This window comes from Solenopsis invicta, chromosome 1 (assembly GCF_016802725.1).
Source record: "Solenopsis invicta isolate M01_SB chromosome 1, UNIL_Sinv_3.0, whole genome shotgun sequence".
Classification (NCBI taxonomy): domain Eukaryota; kingdom Metazoa; phylum Arthropoda; class Insecta; order Hymenoptera; family Formicidae; genus Solenopsis; species Solenopsis invicta.
The window spans coordinates 18319655-18337567 of NC_052664.1; the positions used below are offsets into that span (position 1 = coordinate 18319655).

The 17913-nt window shown below is 38.0% G+C and overlaps 1 protein-coding gene across 6 annotated transcripts in view; it reads left to right on the top strand.

Annotated features, from left to right (window-relative positions):
• Positions 1-17913, top strand: part of LOC105201241 (Down syndrome cell adhesion molecule-like protein Dscam2) — a 158079-nt gene that overhangs the window by 76401 nt on the left and 63765 nt on the right. For all 6 annotated transcript variants that reach the window (XR_005574769.1, XM_039449239.1, XM_039449218.1 and 3 more), the window contains exon 2: positions 6212-6302. Coding sequence is in view for 5 of the 6 variants with exons in the window: in XM_039449239.1 (XP_039305173.1) it covers positions 6269-6302 (34 nt within the window). In the remaining variant the exon portion in view is untranslated. The remainder of the gene's footprint in view (positions 1-6211; positions 6303-17913) is intronic.

Below are 17913 nucleotides of genomic sequence, written 5' to 3' on the forward strand. Positions count from 1 at the left end.
ACACTAATAAAATATTAACATTTCTGTATTACCTATTTGAATGTAGTAAATAAAGTATGTAACAATCTTTTAATACGATTAAATTCAATACAGCCAAGTTTTAAGTCAATTTTCTAAAAAATAGAAATAGAATTAATGTGAAATATAGTTAAAACTTTATTACATAAATCAGAAAACTAAGTCAAAAAGATAAAAAAATTTGTTTAATCAAACATATGTATCTTTAAAAGTATTAGTTTTTAAAGATTTTATCACAGTAATAGTTGGCTAATCAGATTTACAGTTTTCAAATCCATTTTCGAGCAATTAAATTTTTGTTGAACAATGCGTGCACTTTCGAATGTATTTAGCATATATATTTTTCCCTTTTCTTAGAAAAATCTTTTAGATAATAGAACAATACGCGACTTTTATATTTTTGCTAATACTTTGAAACACATCATTCTTAAATGACTTTTCTTTTCACAACGAAGCTGATTCGAGTATGTAAATTTATAAATAATACCGAGTTTCCCAACAAATTTTATTGCTAAATGTCATATTTAGAAATTTGCGATTAGATCACTGAATCTTTTCGCAATTGCTTGGTGCAACTGCTTCCATATGAATTATCTACATTCGTAATAAATCTACGATTCGGAATCTCTCCAGTACCATTGAGAACATTTGATAAATTCTCTGGCGGACAGAGTGTACTTGAGATCATTTCCGCATTAACGTGCAAACGTGTCAGGTTGATACTTCGGCGCGGTTTTCGTGATATATGGCGGTGATTGCGCGGTGAGGAATGGCGCGCTGAAATTCCAACGAAGTTTCGTTAACGATGCGCCACGATGAGGCGTCCGGCGCGCAAAGAGCGCAAAGTCATTCGAACAATCTCCCTTTACCGTTATCCTTTACGTCCCCTCGCGCCCGCGCGTTCTCGAGAGACGTGATTTCACGATGTTGCATTTTACGACTCATGCAACTGAATTATTGTCTTATAAACGCGTTATCCGACAAAATAAGAAATGGTACATCACTTTTTACTACGTATGAATTTTGTTTTGTTGTTCACAACGCGAAGCGCGCGCGTGAAGGATTCATAAGACGCAGAAGACGCCACTGTATCATAATCAAAATTAAATGATAAATAAAGGATCAAAAATTCTTTCAGACATATTTACTTTGCGAAACTCTCTTTTGTAAAAGTCAATTTTCGTACATTATCACTTTTGTAAAACGTACGCATACGCATACACACAAATTGCATTTTGCACTCCGTACTGTAAGCGAGTCACGCAATGGTCGGCCGCACGCGTAACGAGGTAAAGAAAGGGAACGTGTAATTAAAAAATTCCAGGAACAAATTGATTCGTTTTAGCACGGCATTCTCGTAGTCGGACAGAACTATTCGATGCCGCCATCTTTCTAGCAAAGCCGATCGAATAGTTATGAACCCTTCAGTGAAAACTGTCATATCGCTAAATTATCAGTGTGCAATTTAGAATATGCTGCTGAAGGCACAATAGGATCCGGAATGTTCCGCTTTTTTCCTGTCACGATAAACTGTCAGAGATACGATGTATGCCAATATTGCACACGCGATAAAGGATATTGCATTTCACCGTTATGAAACAAGCGAGAGGGGAAAAAATGTAGATTTAACCTTCAATTGTTCAATTTCTCTCTGCGCTTCCTCGCTTAACGATGCCGGAAATCTGCAGCGTGAGATCGAGGCGAATCATAAAATGTATTCGAAAAGAAGAGAGTTTGGCTCTTCTTTTCTTCCAAATCTTAAGAGATTTGACGCTTTTATCATTTCAATAGTCTACATTTTAAGTAACTAATTATTATGATTAAACTGTATTAATATAATAGTTTCTTTCAAATGAGTGAAATACGAACATGCTGCATTTTATAGCTAGCTTAACCCTTTCCTTGCTATCCTGAGTATTTCGTGTCCAACCGATTCTTGTTCGTACAAGTTTCTCGCAAATTTTATGGATTATTAAATTATATACATTTTATTATTTTCTAAAGTGAAGTTTCAACATTTGTTTTAGAAAGTTGCAAGAATATTCGTGAATTTTTAGAGATTTTTTAAACCGCTTTAAATAGCCAAAAATGAAGAAATTCGAAATACTCAGGATAGGGAAGAGACACCGTTTTGAGCATAGTATCGTAAAAGTTAACCTTCCGTGAGGAAAATTGAAGAACCCATGCAAATTTTCAATTTGGAATCATTCTGCCTCAAATTCAAATACATACAAAAAAAAGCGAAAAACGTTTTAAATCAAACAATTGTGAAATCACATTACGGAACATTGAAAGATTGTACCAGAATTTTTTCAGATTTTTTAGAGCCAAAAACATTTAAAAAATAATATCAAGCATCAATAACTCGGTTGCATTAAGAAAACAGTGAAAAAAAAATATTGAATCATGAATGGTTAATAAAGATAAAGATTTCCTAAATAGCACATGTCTAAAAACTGTCGAGGCACCGTTTTAATTACGCTATCGTAAAGGTTAAGTTAGCATGGGATAAATTAGCACAAATCTTTATGTAAGTTGCCTAACGATAAATTTCATATTAAAAGGTAATAGAAATAAAAAAATAGAGGGCAAATATGTTTATTTTTGTATAGATTGTATCTTTAAAGTTATTTTGTGGTGAATAGCAAAATGCTGTTACCGAAAAATAAATGAAAACTATTTTAACTCTCGCTTTACCGAAGGGATATTCGGGCACTCATTTCATTTGTGAAACAAGTTTTTATATTCTACTAGTTCCTAGCACCCTGAAAATTTCACAACTAAACTGCATTTTTTATCTATTTTTTAAATTTGTGTCAAAAATACTTTTTTGAGATGACTGTGGCTCAAGCAATCTGGGTTTATTTTTTTACATACTTGTTTTTATCGAAAGAATATTCAGGTATCCATATGTATTTTGTACAGAAATTCAATGGAAAAAGATAAAATTCATATTTTTTTAAATGTTTTATTCATTTGTTTTTTCATTACATTTTAATTACGTAATATTACAAAAAATATTATTAAAAATTATATATTATTTACGCAAAATAAAAGTGGCAAAAAACTAAACGAGATAAAAATGCAGTTCATGTAAAATTTCAGGACATTAGAACCACTAGAATATAAACAAAAATTGTTTTAAAAATAAAATTGGTACCTCTTGGTAAAATAAAATTCGTACCGGATACCTCTTCGATAAAATGTAATTTGCTTCAACATAGAAAGATGAAATACAAAACGTTTTGTCAGAATTAAGTTGTAATTAAATATTCACACTTACTCGCGCATGAGCTAAGCTTGCCATAAATATATTTTTCACCCCAACATACATTCTAATTTCAATCATTTTATTATAACAAATTATTATTATTCGAAATCATCTTGTCGTGTAGTAACAAAAACTTTTTTTTAAATATTTCAGATTAGATTTAATCTCTCAAGCTGAAGAACATTAATACAAAATTTCTCGAAGCGTTCGAAAATTTACTTGCTTCGTCTTAAAACTTTTTTTTATTGTAATATTTGTTGATTTAAATAAAATGTTGGGAAATAACAATTGTGTTATTGTATGAAAAAGATATTTTGCGATAACTTTTCGATTGTTTCTTTCGTCACAAATACGTGAACAGCAGGCAATGCCAATTTGCTTCTGTGCCAACGAGAGCTCCGGTCTCTCCTATACTTAAACGTACACGTACTCACGCACAAAGCGGCAAATTCGACGCGCGGTTTACGTGCGCGCGCTTTTGCGGCGGACGCTCAAGATAAATGAAATTCATAAGACGGGGATGGTATCCTTGAGACGGGACTTTCCCGTGCCGGATGGGCGATAGTTTCGCGCAAGACGAAGCGAGAGAGAAGCCCCTGGCGAGGTTAGTGTGGGGGTCAGGGGGGCTCGTGCAACAAGTGACGTTATTAGGTTGGCGCTGGGAGGTTGCAAGGGAGGGAACGGAGCGAATCATAATGCATAACTCTTGCCCGTCCTTGTCTTACTGCTCGCGCGCGCGCGCACGGCCATTCAACTTCTGCAGAATTACCCGTGCCAGCTTAAACCGTATCACCCCCCGAAGGCCGAAAATCAGCGGATATTCAATGAACTGGATGCCGCGGTCGTTTTTGAAAAACGACCCGATAATATAATTGTGATAAAATCTTGTTTTAATACAAATATGTATAAAATTTGATATTAAAGTGCGGAAGCTCGTTAATACGAGTTTGCCGGGGATATAACTGGAGATTGCGTACGCGCGTTTTAACTTTGCAATCTTCCACATTATCAAGAATCGAAAGGCTTCGCGGCGGTCAATTAAATTGCAAACATCCCTTTGTGGAATCCGATTCCGAGTGCTTTAGCAGAAATTGAATGGGGAAGACAAATGGCGGACTTTCCCGGGTTTTCGATCAGGATAAGAACCCACAATTCCCACAGCCACATATCGTTTGCCTTAATCTTCCTGATAAGCCCGGGTTATGATATTCACGGAACTTCAAAAGCTCGTTTGTGTCGCAGAACGGTGCCAAGTTACGTCGAGCTCATTCGTCCTTGTCGCCCGATACGATAATCGTCCGGTCCGAAGACGTGCCCCGTCCTAGAAAAGTAAATTTCCATTCCGCTTCACGGCGGTGGTGAACCGCGAAAAGAGACCACGTCGCCGTAACGGAGAAGACAAAGAGGCTTTATTATACGAGGAGAACGATGGAAATTGAGAACGGCGAGGGCGGAGATTGGCAAGGATGCCGGGTGTTCCCCTTGGCAAGTCGAACGGCAAAGACGACTACCTTATATCCGCAGAACTCGGATTATTACCGCTCAAGTCGGTTATCTCCCGTTCTTTTTCGTTATAGCAGATTGAAATGCTTTTATCCGCTAATCATGCGTCATCGTTTGATTCTCCACGTTGCGTTATTGTGGACGTAATATAAGTTTCCTTTGACCGCACTTTAGTTCGCTCTTCGCTCTTTTCTCTTAGAAGAGAAAGAGAAATCTATTAAAGTAAGATTAAAGTTAATATTTGATGTTTAGGAGCGTTTTATTCTTTCGACTTCTCCTTTCGTTCTTTCATGACTTTGAAAGATTTAGCGTCAACGACGATGGCGATTGAAATATGACCCATCCAAACGGCTGAGTGATGGATATAAAAAAAAATCTATAACTTGTCGATACATATCTGTGTATCATTAAAATTCGATCTCCCCTGCAAGCGAATGAAGAAAGCTTTTCAGAGTTGAAAAGAATCTTAAAGATATATCGTGCGATCGAGAAGTATTTTACACGTGTAATACGCGGACGCGCGCAGCGGCGAGAATGGACAAGAGAGAAAGAGAGAGAGAGAGAGAGAGAGAGACGGAAAAAAGGAGGAGAAAAAAAGAAAAAAGGAGGAAACCCAATGGTCGACAGGGACCACGGTCGTGTCGTCAGGCCGGTCGTCCTTTTTCCACCTCGCGGCCCCCTCTGTCTCGCGGCACTTGATTTCCGTCTTTCCCATTTTCCTCTTTCGCTCCGTATCTCCCGAACCCCCTGCCCGCCCCCCCTCGTCTTCGCCCCGGGTCCGCCATTTTTGTTTGTATTTCGTGGTGATCGTGGACCGGAAACGGACGTCCGCGCCGTGAAAAATGGCCGCCGTTGCGCTTCCGGTACGGGAATGTTCCTCCTCCTCCCCGTTATCCCTCCTCGCAGTTTCCTGCCCTGAATTCTACTACTGACGCCCTCGTCCCAGGCGAAACGCGCTTCATCCGACCGACCCCCACGGCGCGTTCTACCTTTCTGCTCTTTACCACTGTCCTGTCCGACTTTGGCCATCGACCCGCGTCCGAACCGTGACCATTTGACGCAACGCGCTACATGTGTTCCTGACGTCGCGCAAACCAAGCGTTTTATCATAGTTCCGTGAGCCGTCCCAGTCACACGCGATTGTAGTAATTGTCACTCGACACTTCCGCGAACCGCGCTGTTATCACGCGCGTTGAGAGAATCCCAATATACTGCCGTCGTCGTTATGCATTTCAACGAATAATAAAGCGATTATAATCGAAAGTCGAGCCAATATTAGCGGATTAGTACTTTGTTGTTAACATATAACTTCTCCTTAGTTTTGCGCTGTTCAATTTTTTACTAATCGCGATAAATTGACAGAGGCTTCAAATTAAGACCTCGTCTCTCTAATTTCCTCGCTGTGTATTTCTGTTTCAGGAAAGTTTCAAGAATGTGTTGAGCTGATTCTATCCGGACATACTCAGGGTTTTGGGAATGGATTCGACATTATTGCTGCTCCTACTGACCGGTGAGTTTATAAAATATTTTGCCTCGAGTAATTTGGAACGGGCGAAGGACTCATTAACATAGAATCTACAATTTTAGATGGATTTCATACAGAGACTGTATCTAAGAGTCCCGGCAAAACTTTGGTAACTTTGCAAGTCCCACTTATTACAAACTTCCGCCCGGTAACACTCTCTCTTTGCAACAATGTTGAGGGAGAATAAAACGGTTCGCAAACTGCTACCAGAAATTTCCCTCGGTCTTGCTTTACAGTTAATAAAACCGTCTCCATATTCGTGTAAAGAAAATAGAATTGTTTGCGGAGGTAGTATCGCAGACTATAAACACGTGTAGGCATAAACACGTGTAGGCAAGTTCGTTCGTTCATTGAAAATCATTTTATGAATTGTGCAACGAATTGTTCAATTATGACGAAACCGGTTCTTACGGTCTGTTTCATAATATAAATATAGACGCGGAATAAAAATAAAAGAGAAACACCGTTATATCGCAAAAATGGAAATTTCATATGATTTTTCGAGGCTTGAATAAAATTTTCAGGAAATACAATGTCGATATCGGCGATAGATCGGTGGCACAAAAAACTGGCGATATCATATCCTTGAATGAATCTCCGAATAGGTTTTCGAATTGAGTCACCGCATTTCTACTCTTCCAAGCACGCGGGCGTATAAGGAAGGGACAGAATAAAATTCGCAGTCCCCATCGAAGCGAGAACGTTTGGGGAAAGTGAGTTCGATTTGACGCTCCGTGAACTTGCAGAATAACCCGGCCCTTGCCCGGGGCCGTGGAGAGAAAGACGAAAAACGCGTCCATTCGCGGCGAGCATCTACGTGCGCGCACCACGTATAGTCCACGGTCGATGACCACGTGGAAGGTAGGAGCGAGGACGAATGCGAGAGCAGGAGCGGGGGAAAAACAGGGTGGAGGAAAAAAGAAAGGAGTACGTTTGGTTTGGCAGTGGGCGGTGGGCGTCGAACTCGGGACATCGCGCGCGGATGACGAGTAATCGATCACGAGCACTCTGCCAACACTACGTGGCGAAGAGCACGATGGTTCTCATTCGGCGCCAAGTGGAGGTACCCTCCACCACCCTCTCCGATGATAAAACGCGTCTATCTCCGAAAGTGTAGCGGGCGAAATGCCGCCAATGATGGGAACGCGCGCGACGGGAAGGGATGATCCGGACGATTAGTCCGACACCGCGGAAAAAGGTATCAGAAATCGACGTCGAAGCCGTGACTCGCCATATACGTCTTCCATCGCAACGTTAATAATAGGAGACGCGCCGATCTTCGACGCGCTGGGAATTAGTTTCGAATGAAATTCGATACCTGTCGGTAGCGTCGGGAACTTGCGGAGAAGAGAGAACCGGCCAGTCGGAAGCTGTCGCGCAAATCCCCGAGCATAGCTGAGAGCCATGCGCCGGAGATATTTGCGGACGAGTTCGTAATGCTTTCACGAAAAATACAGAAACCCCCGGCTGGCAACCCGTCCCCCCTCGCACCCGGTTACCCCGGCCGTCCCTGTATCGATTTCTGTCCGATGGAGTATCGCGATACTCGCCCTCTCACCACCTCTCGCGCTCCTCTCCATCCCCGATCGCCTCTCTTTGTGACTCGTCCTCTTCGTTCCCCCCCCCTCCCCCCGCATCCACCTCTTCCTCCACCTCTTGCCGTCCTCCACATCGGCCGCTCACTCAATCCCTCTCGCTCACTTCCTCTCGTATCCGCATGTCCCTGTATCGCGATTTTCAATACCGTGCCCCGCACGTGAAGCAAAGGTGGACGTCCACCAACGTCCACGCGAGATAGATCATTACTTTGACGAGTTTCATTACTTTGACCATCATTTCTTTACATTTATGCAATCTAATACAGGGTTCTTCTAATCCTCGAATATACAACTTCGAAACAACAAAGAGAGAGAGAGAGAGAGAAAGAAACAAAAGGAGATTACGAAACGTACGGACAGCTTAAAAAATAGTTTAACTTGAGTCAACGCAGCGAACAATAAAAGTACTTAATTCAGAAAATTTTCATTTGAAAAATAAGGGAAAATGTATGAAAGTCCGTTGCTGGTAATCTCACGCAAACGTAACAGTTAATCTCGTGCAATCGTTACAGAATAGCTACGCACTGAAATAATAATGTAAAACGGACGCGGCACTGAGGTCTAGAGAGAGACGAAGAGACGGTGAGAGGGATCACACGTAAAAGTACGTAACAATACATAGCTCGTAAATGTGGAGGACCCACCCCCATCCCCCTTCGTTCACATACTACTCATTTATCACTGCATCCGGAATGGCGCGAATCGTTCGCCGGTTGGATGGAATTATTTATCTCGAAATGAAGGCTACGTTCAGGCAGGATGGATAGGCAGCATGACATGGATGTCCTGATTTTTGTTTTATCGCTGAAAGATACAACGATCGTCATAGCTTCCACGGCTAACACTGCACGTTCGGGGTCATCGACGATCGGCGACCGACCGATATTCCATCGTAATGGATCAAATAAACGGTGATGAATAACAACATGGTTTTGCTTTAGATTGACGTAAAAATGTGTAATATTCTTTTTCCTTTTTTTTTTTTTTTTTTAAACATAAAGTGGCGACTGTTATTGACGGCGATGTGTAGCAACGCAAATCAAATACGGAAATGGATAAAGTGCAAATGTAGTAATATTACAGAATAATTTTGAAAAAAAAGTATATATATACATTATGTACAGGAAGAGAGAAATTTTTGAGAAAATAATTTTGGTGAAACCTTTGGAGAAATTATTGATAATATTGGCACAACGCGTCTCATTATATCCGCCGGCGGTTGGAGATTGAGTGATACTTTTGACACAGTTTACACACGTCCCTCTAACGGGACTGCCGCGATCTACCCCCTGTGTACGTAACGATAACTTTATCGCGAAGGTTCATTCTATCGGCACGCGAAAATCGTGCCAATGAATATTCCTCGCGAAAAGCTGTTTTCCATACGCAGCTCTAATGCTTTCGTTTCTATTATCCATCGGAATCGCTTCTCTCTTTCATATCTTTTCCTTCATTTCGGCACGTGTGCGTTATACGAGCCCTCGTTACAAAGCGTTGAAGATTAAAATTTATCACGAATGCGAAAACCTGATGAAAGACACCGCGGATTATCGTCGTGAATATTATATTAAATCCATTATACGAAGGGGGGACGGCGAGAGAAGAGAGGCGGAGGAGGGACTCGTTTCTCCCGTCTGGTGCGTCGCTAATGTTTTTGATGTTATTTATACAACGCGTCTGTCACGTGAATTGAAAAATCGCATCTCGGCGTGAAATGCACGCTCCTCTGTGCTTTGCGCGAAAAAAAAAACAAAAAAAAAGCGAGAAATAACATGTCAAATGGTTTCGACGCATCTAGTTACGTTGTAAAAGCGGACGGAGCGGGTTGCATTTTGACCATTCGATTTCGGCAAAATCGATTTTGGAGCAGCAACGGCCGCGCCATCAGCCACCGTGTCACACACCGCACTTGTGTCGTCGGGATTTTAGCGAACCGTGGGGACACCGCACAGGGCGCGTTGCCAGGGGCGCTAAAATATATGCTTAATATTTACTCCAGACCGCACGGCGAAACGTATGGCTGCCAGGCACAACAAATTTCATTATTAAGGACACTGACGATCGAACGGCGTTCTCGGCGGGGCGGCATTGCATTGGCAGCGAATATTGGTCACAGTTGATCGCGAGCATAGGGCGAATAAGCTAACGACTGTTAAATTTATGTTTATTCTTGCGCACTTGCGTAGAGTAATTCATAAACCTGTTTATTCCACACAAAACGACAGTTGAACAGTTTATGTTATACAGATACATTAATATATAACAGAGATATTTGGTTTTAATAACTATGTAATAGCCATGAGTTAAAGCGATTATTACAAGAGTGACGTAATAATTTATCCACTATTTTCTTGACATCTTTAAGTAGCACAGAGAAATGGAATTATCTACTAATATTCTTTGATCGGACATTTATTGATATACCTCCGTTATACTTCCGGTCATTCGAACTGAAAAGCGAAATCCTATTTGATCATGGAAATCGATATCGTGGATAATGCCACCAATGAGATCGCCACCCAATAGGGTACGATTATCGAATGACGGGATTGACGAGAATCATGAAATTGAAATTTCGACAAGTGTAAACGTTATTACAGAAGTACCAATATATATAATATTTTCGATTATTCAATTTGCAACGTACACCACTATTTGTGTAGAAAAAACCGGGAATGATTGTATGCCATTATTATTAACATACATGAATTAAATAACAGATCGTAATAATGGTATCGATAAAAACAGAAATAATACACGTAACGAAAATAAAACGTTGTCGTGTTAACCCAAAGCATTTGAACGCGATTCGTACCAATTGTTTTAGAAACGTTATTCGTAACTCTTGTTACCAATTGCAACTTTTGATATCATGTTACAGCATTTTATTTAATTTACTTTTTACGCAAAGATATTGTGTCCAGAATGGGGATTTTTTTTCCTTTTTCTTATTTAATACAATTATGTTTGTACGTGCATTAATTACACTTCAAATAGAATAGGTGCAGCATATATTTATATGATAGTCTGATACATATGCTACTGTAAAATAATATTTCTGCTTTGAACACGAATATCGGCGTAAACACGTTCGCATTAACGTATAATTTGTATAATAGCGGGGGGAGGGGGGAGGGAGGAGAGCAGCGGTGATTATATTAAATCCTTATTTTGCGAGCACATCTAATTACCGCAAAATAGCAAAGGAGCGCATTCTCCAGGAAGATGTGAACCGTAGATGAGAAAATTAGCTGCCATTTAAACTTTCCCGATTCGCGCGAGATGTCTCGTATCGATTATTTTCCCGATATAGATACATACGCGGTGGTAATTACCGCGAATGGAGGCAATGCGCGCGTCTTCCGATATCGATCGATATTTATCGGATTACGTCGCATCGCGCTGAAAACTAATTTCACGCGTGGCATTACTATTACGTTGATTCGATTTCGATTTTTCCTTGTCATCTCGCGACGATTCCCCTCGCATTTCTTTCTTGTCTATTTTCCAGTACGAATCGCGTTACTCGCATTCATGAGTTTTTGCACACCATTGTTTTAAAGCTCCGGAAAAGCAATATATCTAGTTTGTTAAATTCTCGGTTCGTTTGCGGCGGGGAAATGAATTTTTACGAAGCAATTCCGAAACACAGATACTTTTTTTTTTACACAACAGAAAACAAAAAAGGAACAAATCGACGGAACTCTAAAATTAGAGCTGCATGTAATTGAAGGCATTGTATCGTATGGAGAAGCAGTCCTCGAAACCCTTAAGTGAACATTAATTCATCGGGAATGATCGATCGGAATGTATATCTAAAAAAGTTTCCGCATTAGACAGATATCTGTTAACAAATTGAAAATCGTCTACCTACAGCTTTTATCGGCTATGGAAGGTATGGAAAGAATTTAAGGATGTTTTGACTACAATGCGAGCTAAAAATGATCGAAATTTAGAAACTGAAAGCTTCGGTTAATTCCTTTTCTTTTCAAATAAATGACAAAAAATTTTGATCGCGAATGTCTGAATTTTGATTCTAAAATCACCTGCAAAGGAGAAAACAACGACAAATTCAATTTATAATGATTTTTGCAGCGGAAATGATTAGAGTTTTATTAGTACATGTAAAAATTTTGATTTAATTCGTGATACTACTTTCTCATTAAAATTGCAAATACTATAAAATTAAATACTATAAATTTTATATAAGAATCAAGAGCAAACAAAAAATTAAATAACTTTAAATCAACAAGAGAATTGTGCTCAAATTTTATACAGATACTCGAACGTAATAATCTATAAAATTTTTATATTTTTGATAATGCTTTAAGATATAATGCATAATACATCCTTAAAAAAATTCGTGAGTTTCGGCTTGTATGCGTGCGCGTGCGTGCGTGCGTGCGTGCGTGCGTGCGTGCGTGCGTGCGTGCGTGCGTGCGTGCGTGCGTGCGTGCGTGCGTGCGTGCGTGCGTGCGTGCGTGCGTGTGTGTTAGTGAGGGAGAGAGAAAGAGGAAAGATTAATAATAATTTCTAGTCCCGATAGCGTGACATATGTGTATCAAGACATTTCGCGCGTTACGTGTCAGCATTTCGCAATTCGAAACACATTTTCCTCGCGATGTATCCGTCATACGTCGTTCTCGCATCTAATCCATCACGGTGCGGCAACCGCGTTAGGCAGCGCGTCGCCACGTCGGCGCAAATGCTCGTTATTGCACGTTAAAGTTCGTTCTGGCTGTCAGCACGACACAACAAACGTGGGCTTGCGAGAGCCGTGCCGCGCCAACGTGACGACGACAACGGCTACGTGAGCGCGAACGTCGTGGTGCCAGAAAATTGATAATCGCGAGTGCGATAACCCCGAGTGCGAGCGAAGAAAACATTTGCGAGACAGCCAGCTCCGCTCTCGACTCGACGACGTGCGCCGTCGCGTCGCGTCGCGACGCGTCGCGTCGTCGTTCCTGCTTACAGAAATATGTGCGGACGCGCCGCTCTCTGAATGATAAAACTCTACCGCGCGAATCCAAAACGCGACCTACATCGAAAGGGATATAAACGATCTCAGCCAAATGGTTGACTTATTATTTCAGGACCATTTATTATTACATTACTCCGTGGTTCAACCGCATTTTTGTAACATATATAAAGTTAATCATTTTCCTACTATCCCGAGTATTTCGTGTCCGACTGATTTTTGGTCGTACAAGGTTTTTTTTTATTACTTTGGTTATTAAATTATATATTACGTTTTGTTATTTTCTAAAGTAAAGTTTCAACATTTGTTCTGGAAAGCTGAAAGTATGTTCATAAATTTTTTAGAGAATTTTTTGTGGGATTTATTTTATAGGTGCAAAAATGGACAGATTTGAGATACCTAGGATGATAAAGAAAAGGTACCATTTCGAGCATAGCACCATAAGAGTTAACACCCTCCATGGGGATTTGAGGAACCCATGCAAATTTTCAGTTTTAAATTATTCTGCCTCAAATTCAAACACATAAAAAAAGCAAAAAACGTTTCGAATCAAACAAATTGTGAAATCACATTCCGGAACGTCGAAAGAATGTAGCACATATAGAATTTTTTCAGATTTTTTAGAGCCGAAAAACCTTTTAAAAATTATATCAAGCATCAATGACTCGGTTAGATTTAGAAAACAGAGTAAACAAAAAACATTGGACCATGAGGATTAATAAAGATAAAAATTTCCTAGATAGCATACGAGTACATGTCTAAAAAATATCAAAAAATATCTTTACTTAACCCATAAGTTCCAGAAGGCCTGTACACGCTTTTCCTTTTAAATCTTTAGGTCTTAATCCAAATTTTTAGATCGCTATTGATATTTAAAAGTAAAACTGCTTTTTCCGAAAATCTAGTCTGAAAAAATTTTTTAATTTTTTTGCTTACGATTTTTAAACATCAAAATGAATAAAAAAAACTAAAAAAAAATTTATTTTACCTCCTTTCAACATGTACGAAGATAAAGAATGATACAAACTTTAACATCAAAATATTTATTAAAATAATATCGAAATGTATAAAAAAGTAGAAAAAGTTTTCACAATTTTATCCACTTTCACTCCTTTTCTACTTCTTTAAATCTACAAGTTTTATTATAGATAAATCAATCAAATAATAATCATATTAAATTATTCTATCCAAAAACGTAGAAAAAATCATATTTATTTATTAAATGCTTGTCAGTAAAAAAAACCTAAACCTAATATTTTTCTTTTATCTTCCCTTTCCTTTATATTTTTTTTCTAGATATTCAACTTCATCGTCGACTAGATTTTTGGAAAGAATTTTGGTTGTTCTCTTTTTACATCTAAAAATACTAAGTAAATCCGATTAAAAAATTTTTATTAGAACCGGAGTTACAAGAATTTAAAATAGAAAAGCGCATAAAGATTTTCTGGGAATTAAGGATGCTTTAGCCCTACAATACCAGCTAAAAGTTATTAAAATTTAAAAACTTAAAGCTTTTTTTTCTTAAACAATGATAAAAATTTGTTTCTGAAATTATTTGAAAAAAAAAAAAAAACGAAAAATTTGGCTTATAACGGTATATGTAAGAAATAGTCTTATTTTGCTACAATTTTAGATAAATAACTTTTAAACAAGTAAGTGGATCGAAATAAGCCTTTGTACGAATATTTATTAGTGTATGTAAAAAATTTTATTTAATTCGCAATGTTACTTTCTCATAAAATTTGCAAAGAAATACAATAAAACAATTTTATATAAGAATCAAGAGCAAACAAAATGTTAAATAACTTTTAAATAACTTTAAAAATCATTAAAGAAAATATGTCCTTTTACACAGATACTCAAACGTAATAATAGAACAATCTATAAATACTTGGAAATGTGACATCTTCATCCTTATTGGATTAAAGACGTCTTTTAGATGTACGTACCATCTAAGATAAGACATACAATATTACAAATCAATCATTCTGTCAAGGTTGTAAATCGGTTTCTCAAATTTACGATGAAAAAATAAATCGCACTCTTTTTTTATTGCACAGAAAATTGTGATTTCACAATATACTGCATTTGTATTGTTGAACAAATATAAATATTATGACTTTTTTTCATAAACATTTCACAAAATTGTTATGTAAATATAACAATGTATCCTAATCTTTTTCTGGAGCATTAGAAATTTATCGAAGAATTCCAATGAATTCCAAATGAAATTCCTTGGAGTCGTATAAAATTCTATACACAAAAACTTCTTCTTTCATATCATTGTATTTTTATAAATTCGTCTTATTTTTCTACGAGATTCCGAAATTCGGTATTTCGAAATGCGACGAGCTTGACTTGCACCGCGCGAAGTCTAAAGCGCCTTCGTATTTTCGCACAGACGTGTCACGCAGGATGTTGGTACACCAATACCCAGCAGACATTCTATGCGCGCCGACGAGCTGCAATATCAAGCTACTGGCACAATTCGAATTCCTGCAGTTCGTAACTCAAGAACGCCACTTTTTCTTCCGCCCTGTAAATTGCTAAAGCCGACTTCAGGCGATATGTTCAAGTGTGCTCGCTAAAATACATGCCACTCCATATATAAAAACACGAGAGGATTTATATCCTTATGATAATGCTTCTTATCGTAAAGATAAAATAGATTCAGATCTTAATAAATGAACGGCGTTCAAATAGAATAATAAATCGCGCTAAAGATGCCGTAGAAAATTAATGGAGACTATCCATCTTGGGAAAGATTGATGAAACCGACCGTAAATCTCATTAATGATTTATTCGGTTGTCCGTGCCCGTGGAACTCGCTCCGCGTGATCGGGCACGTACCGTCGCAGCTATTTCGATTCTGTCGCGAAGTCGAGTTTCCTAACGCTTCGCAGTTTGTAAGCGTTGTTCGTTCGATGGCGCGTGTACCGCGGCAAGAATCGCATTTCCCCTATATACGATTCGCGAATAAATATCCCCTCCCCGCGGATGTGCGCATGTACATACACGTACACGTGTGCGTGTGTTTACACGAATGCGAGCGTAGTCGCGCCACGTTATCTTCCAAATGCACGTGTCGCGACCGTGGAAGTGCTTTGGCAAGGTAACGCAATAACGTTCGATTATTGGTAGTCACGGATGCGGGAGTAGAGAGAGAGAGAGAGAGAGAACGAGAGGGCGACGGGGGCTGATGCCGGAGAGTGGTATCAGTGGTCCAATGGTCGTATATCAAAGCTCCTCGGAGCGCGTTTTGCTGCTTTGGCGATTCTCCGCCGTTCTTCCCCAAAAGCTCCCTGCCTTTCGGCGCTCGGCACAAGCTGCTCGGTATCAAAAGCTCGCGCCGGGCTCCGAAAACTCTCACGGCCGCACACTCGAATACCGCATAAACTTACTTGGGAAATGGGTACGCGAGAAGAGTGCGCGACTTGCCGATATCAATAATCATGCAATCCTTCAAACGCGAATCGGCGAACGTCCGTTCCGCCCGCGAAATTCCATCCCGTTCGCGGTTCGCGATAATGTTTGACAGATAAGATTGAATACGTGCGAGCCAAGTATTTCTGCCCCGCCTTTTTGTAACTTGCTGCATTTTGTATCTTTCAAGAATGAGACGTGCGCTTTATCGTGTTTCACATATAATTCCAATACGTATACATAGAAAAATAACATTCTCCTGTTGGATTTCTCCTCGAGAAAAGCGATTATTCAATTTTAATTTTCTTCCAAGTAACAGTTATTTTTACAGAGAATATTTTCTTGATGATAATCTTGACATGCACTCATCATTTACTTAAAGCAAATAAAATTTACATAAAATAAATTCTTGTACACAGAGAAAAATACTATAAATTATGAGAATCATATCAATTACTTATTTCACAAATGTTTCATAGGTTTATCGTAAGCATCAGATTTCTTCAAAATATTTTCCGAGTCTTAATAATTTAATACTTCAAGCAAAAATATTAAATTAAAACAAAATTTGATTTATTTATTATTCTGATAATAGAATAATAAATCTGATCTTTTCTTTGATAAAATTTTATGATATTCTTCAAAAGAGTATAAATTCTTTTTCTGAATATACGATGAGTTTTTCTCTAAAATTTGTCATAATATGTTTTCAGATAACTATCAAAAAAATATTTATTATTAAAAATAACCGTTAAAAAAGAAGTAAATTAAATAGATCGTTTTTCTTAGCACTAGAATTAATAGCTTTTTGTGTACAATTACGTAAATCTTTCAGTCTACATATCATGTGCATGTTAGAACGATACATTATATAGTATCATTATATCTTAATTCTTATTTGATTACTAGCTATTATTACTCTGAAAACTCAAGTGCTTTCTTATTTAGGCAATGAGTCTGACACACTAAATTTTATAAACATTGAAGAAAAGTTTATTTTAAAATTCATGTTTCATTATAAATTATATCACTTAGTTTAGAGAGTGTCTCGAGTTTATTTTGGATTTATCTTTTTTACATGAATTTCGTGTTAAAAAGCGTATCTAAAAGCAAGGTTTCATATCTAAATACAAATGATTCACATTTTTATTAGGAATCAATTAAAAATGTAACTGATTAAAAATATATAGATTGAATATTTCTGTGAAATCTGTGACATTAAAGTATTGTAAAGCACTCTGTATGTAATATTAAACATTCGATATGACCGTTATTTGGTCCTCGTGATATTTTAACCGTTTTTATTTTAAGCCATATAATGGCAAGTTAACAATACATCAGAATGGAATAGACTACAAAATTAAAAGAAAAATTAGCTTTAAATAAGGATCAGTATAATCATCATGTTTTTAATTTTTTATTTATAAACTAAATAATATATATCTCACGTTAACATATCTCACATTTTATTTGCAAAATGAATATTAAAAAAATTTCTAAAGATATTTTTAATATAATATTTATTCACAAAAACTTATAGGAAGAACAAATACGAACTTTAAATTCTGTTAATATTTGTGAAATGAGAAATAAAGTG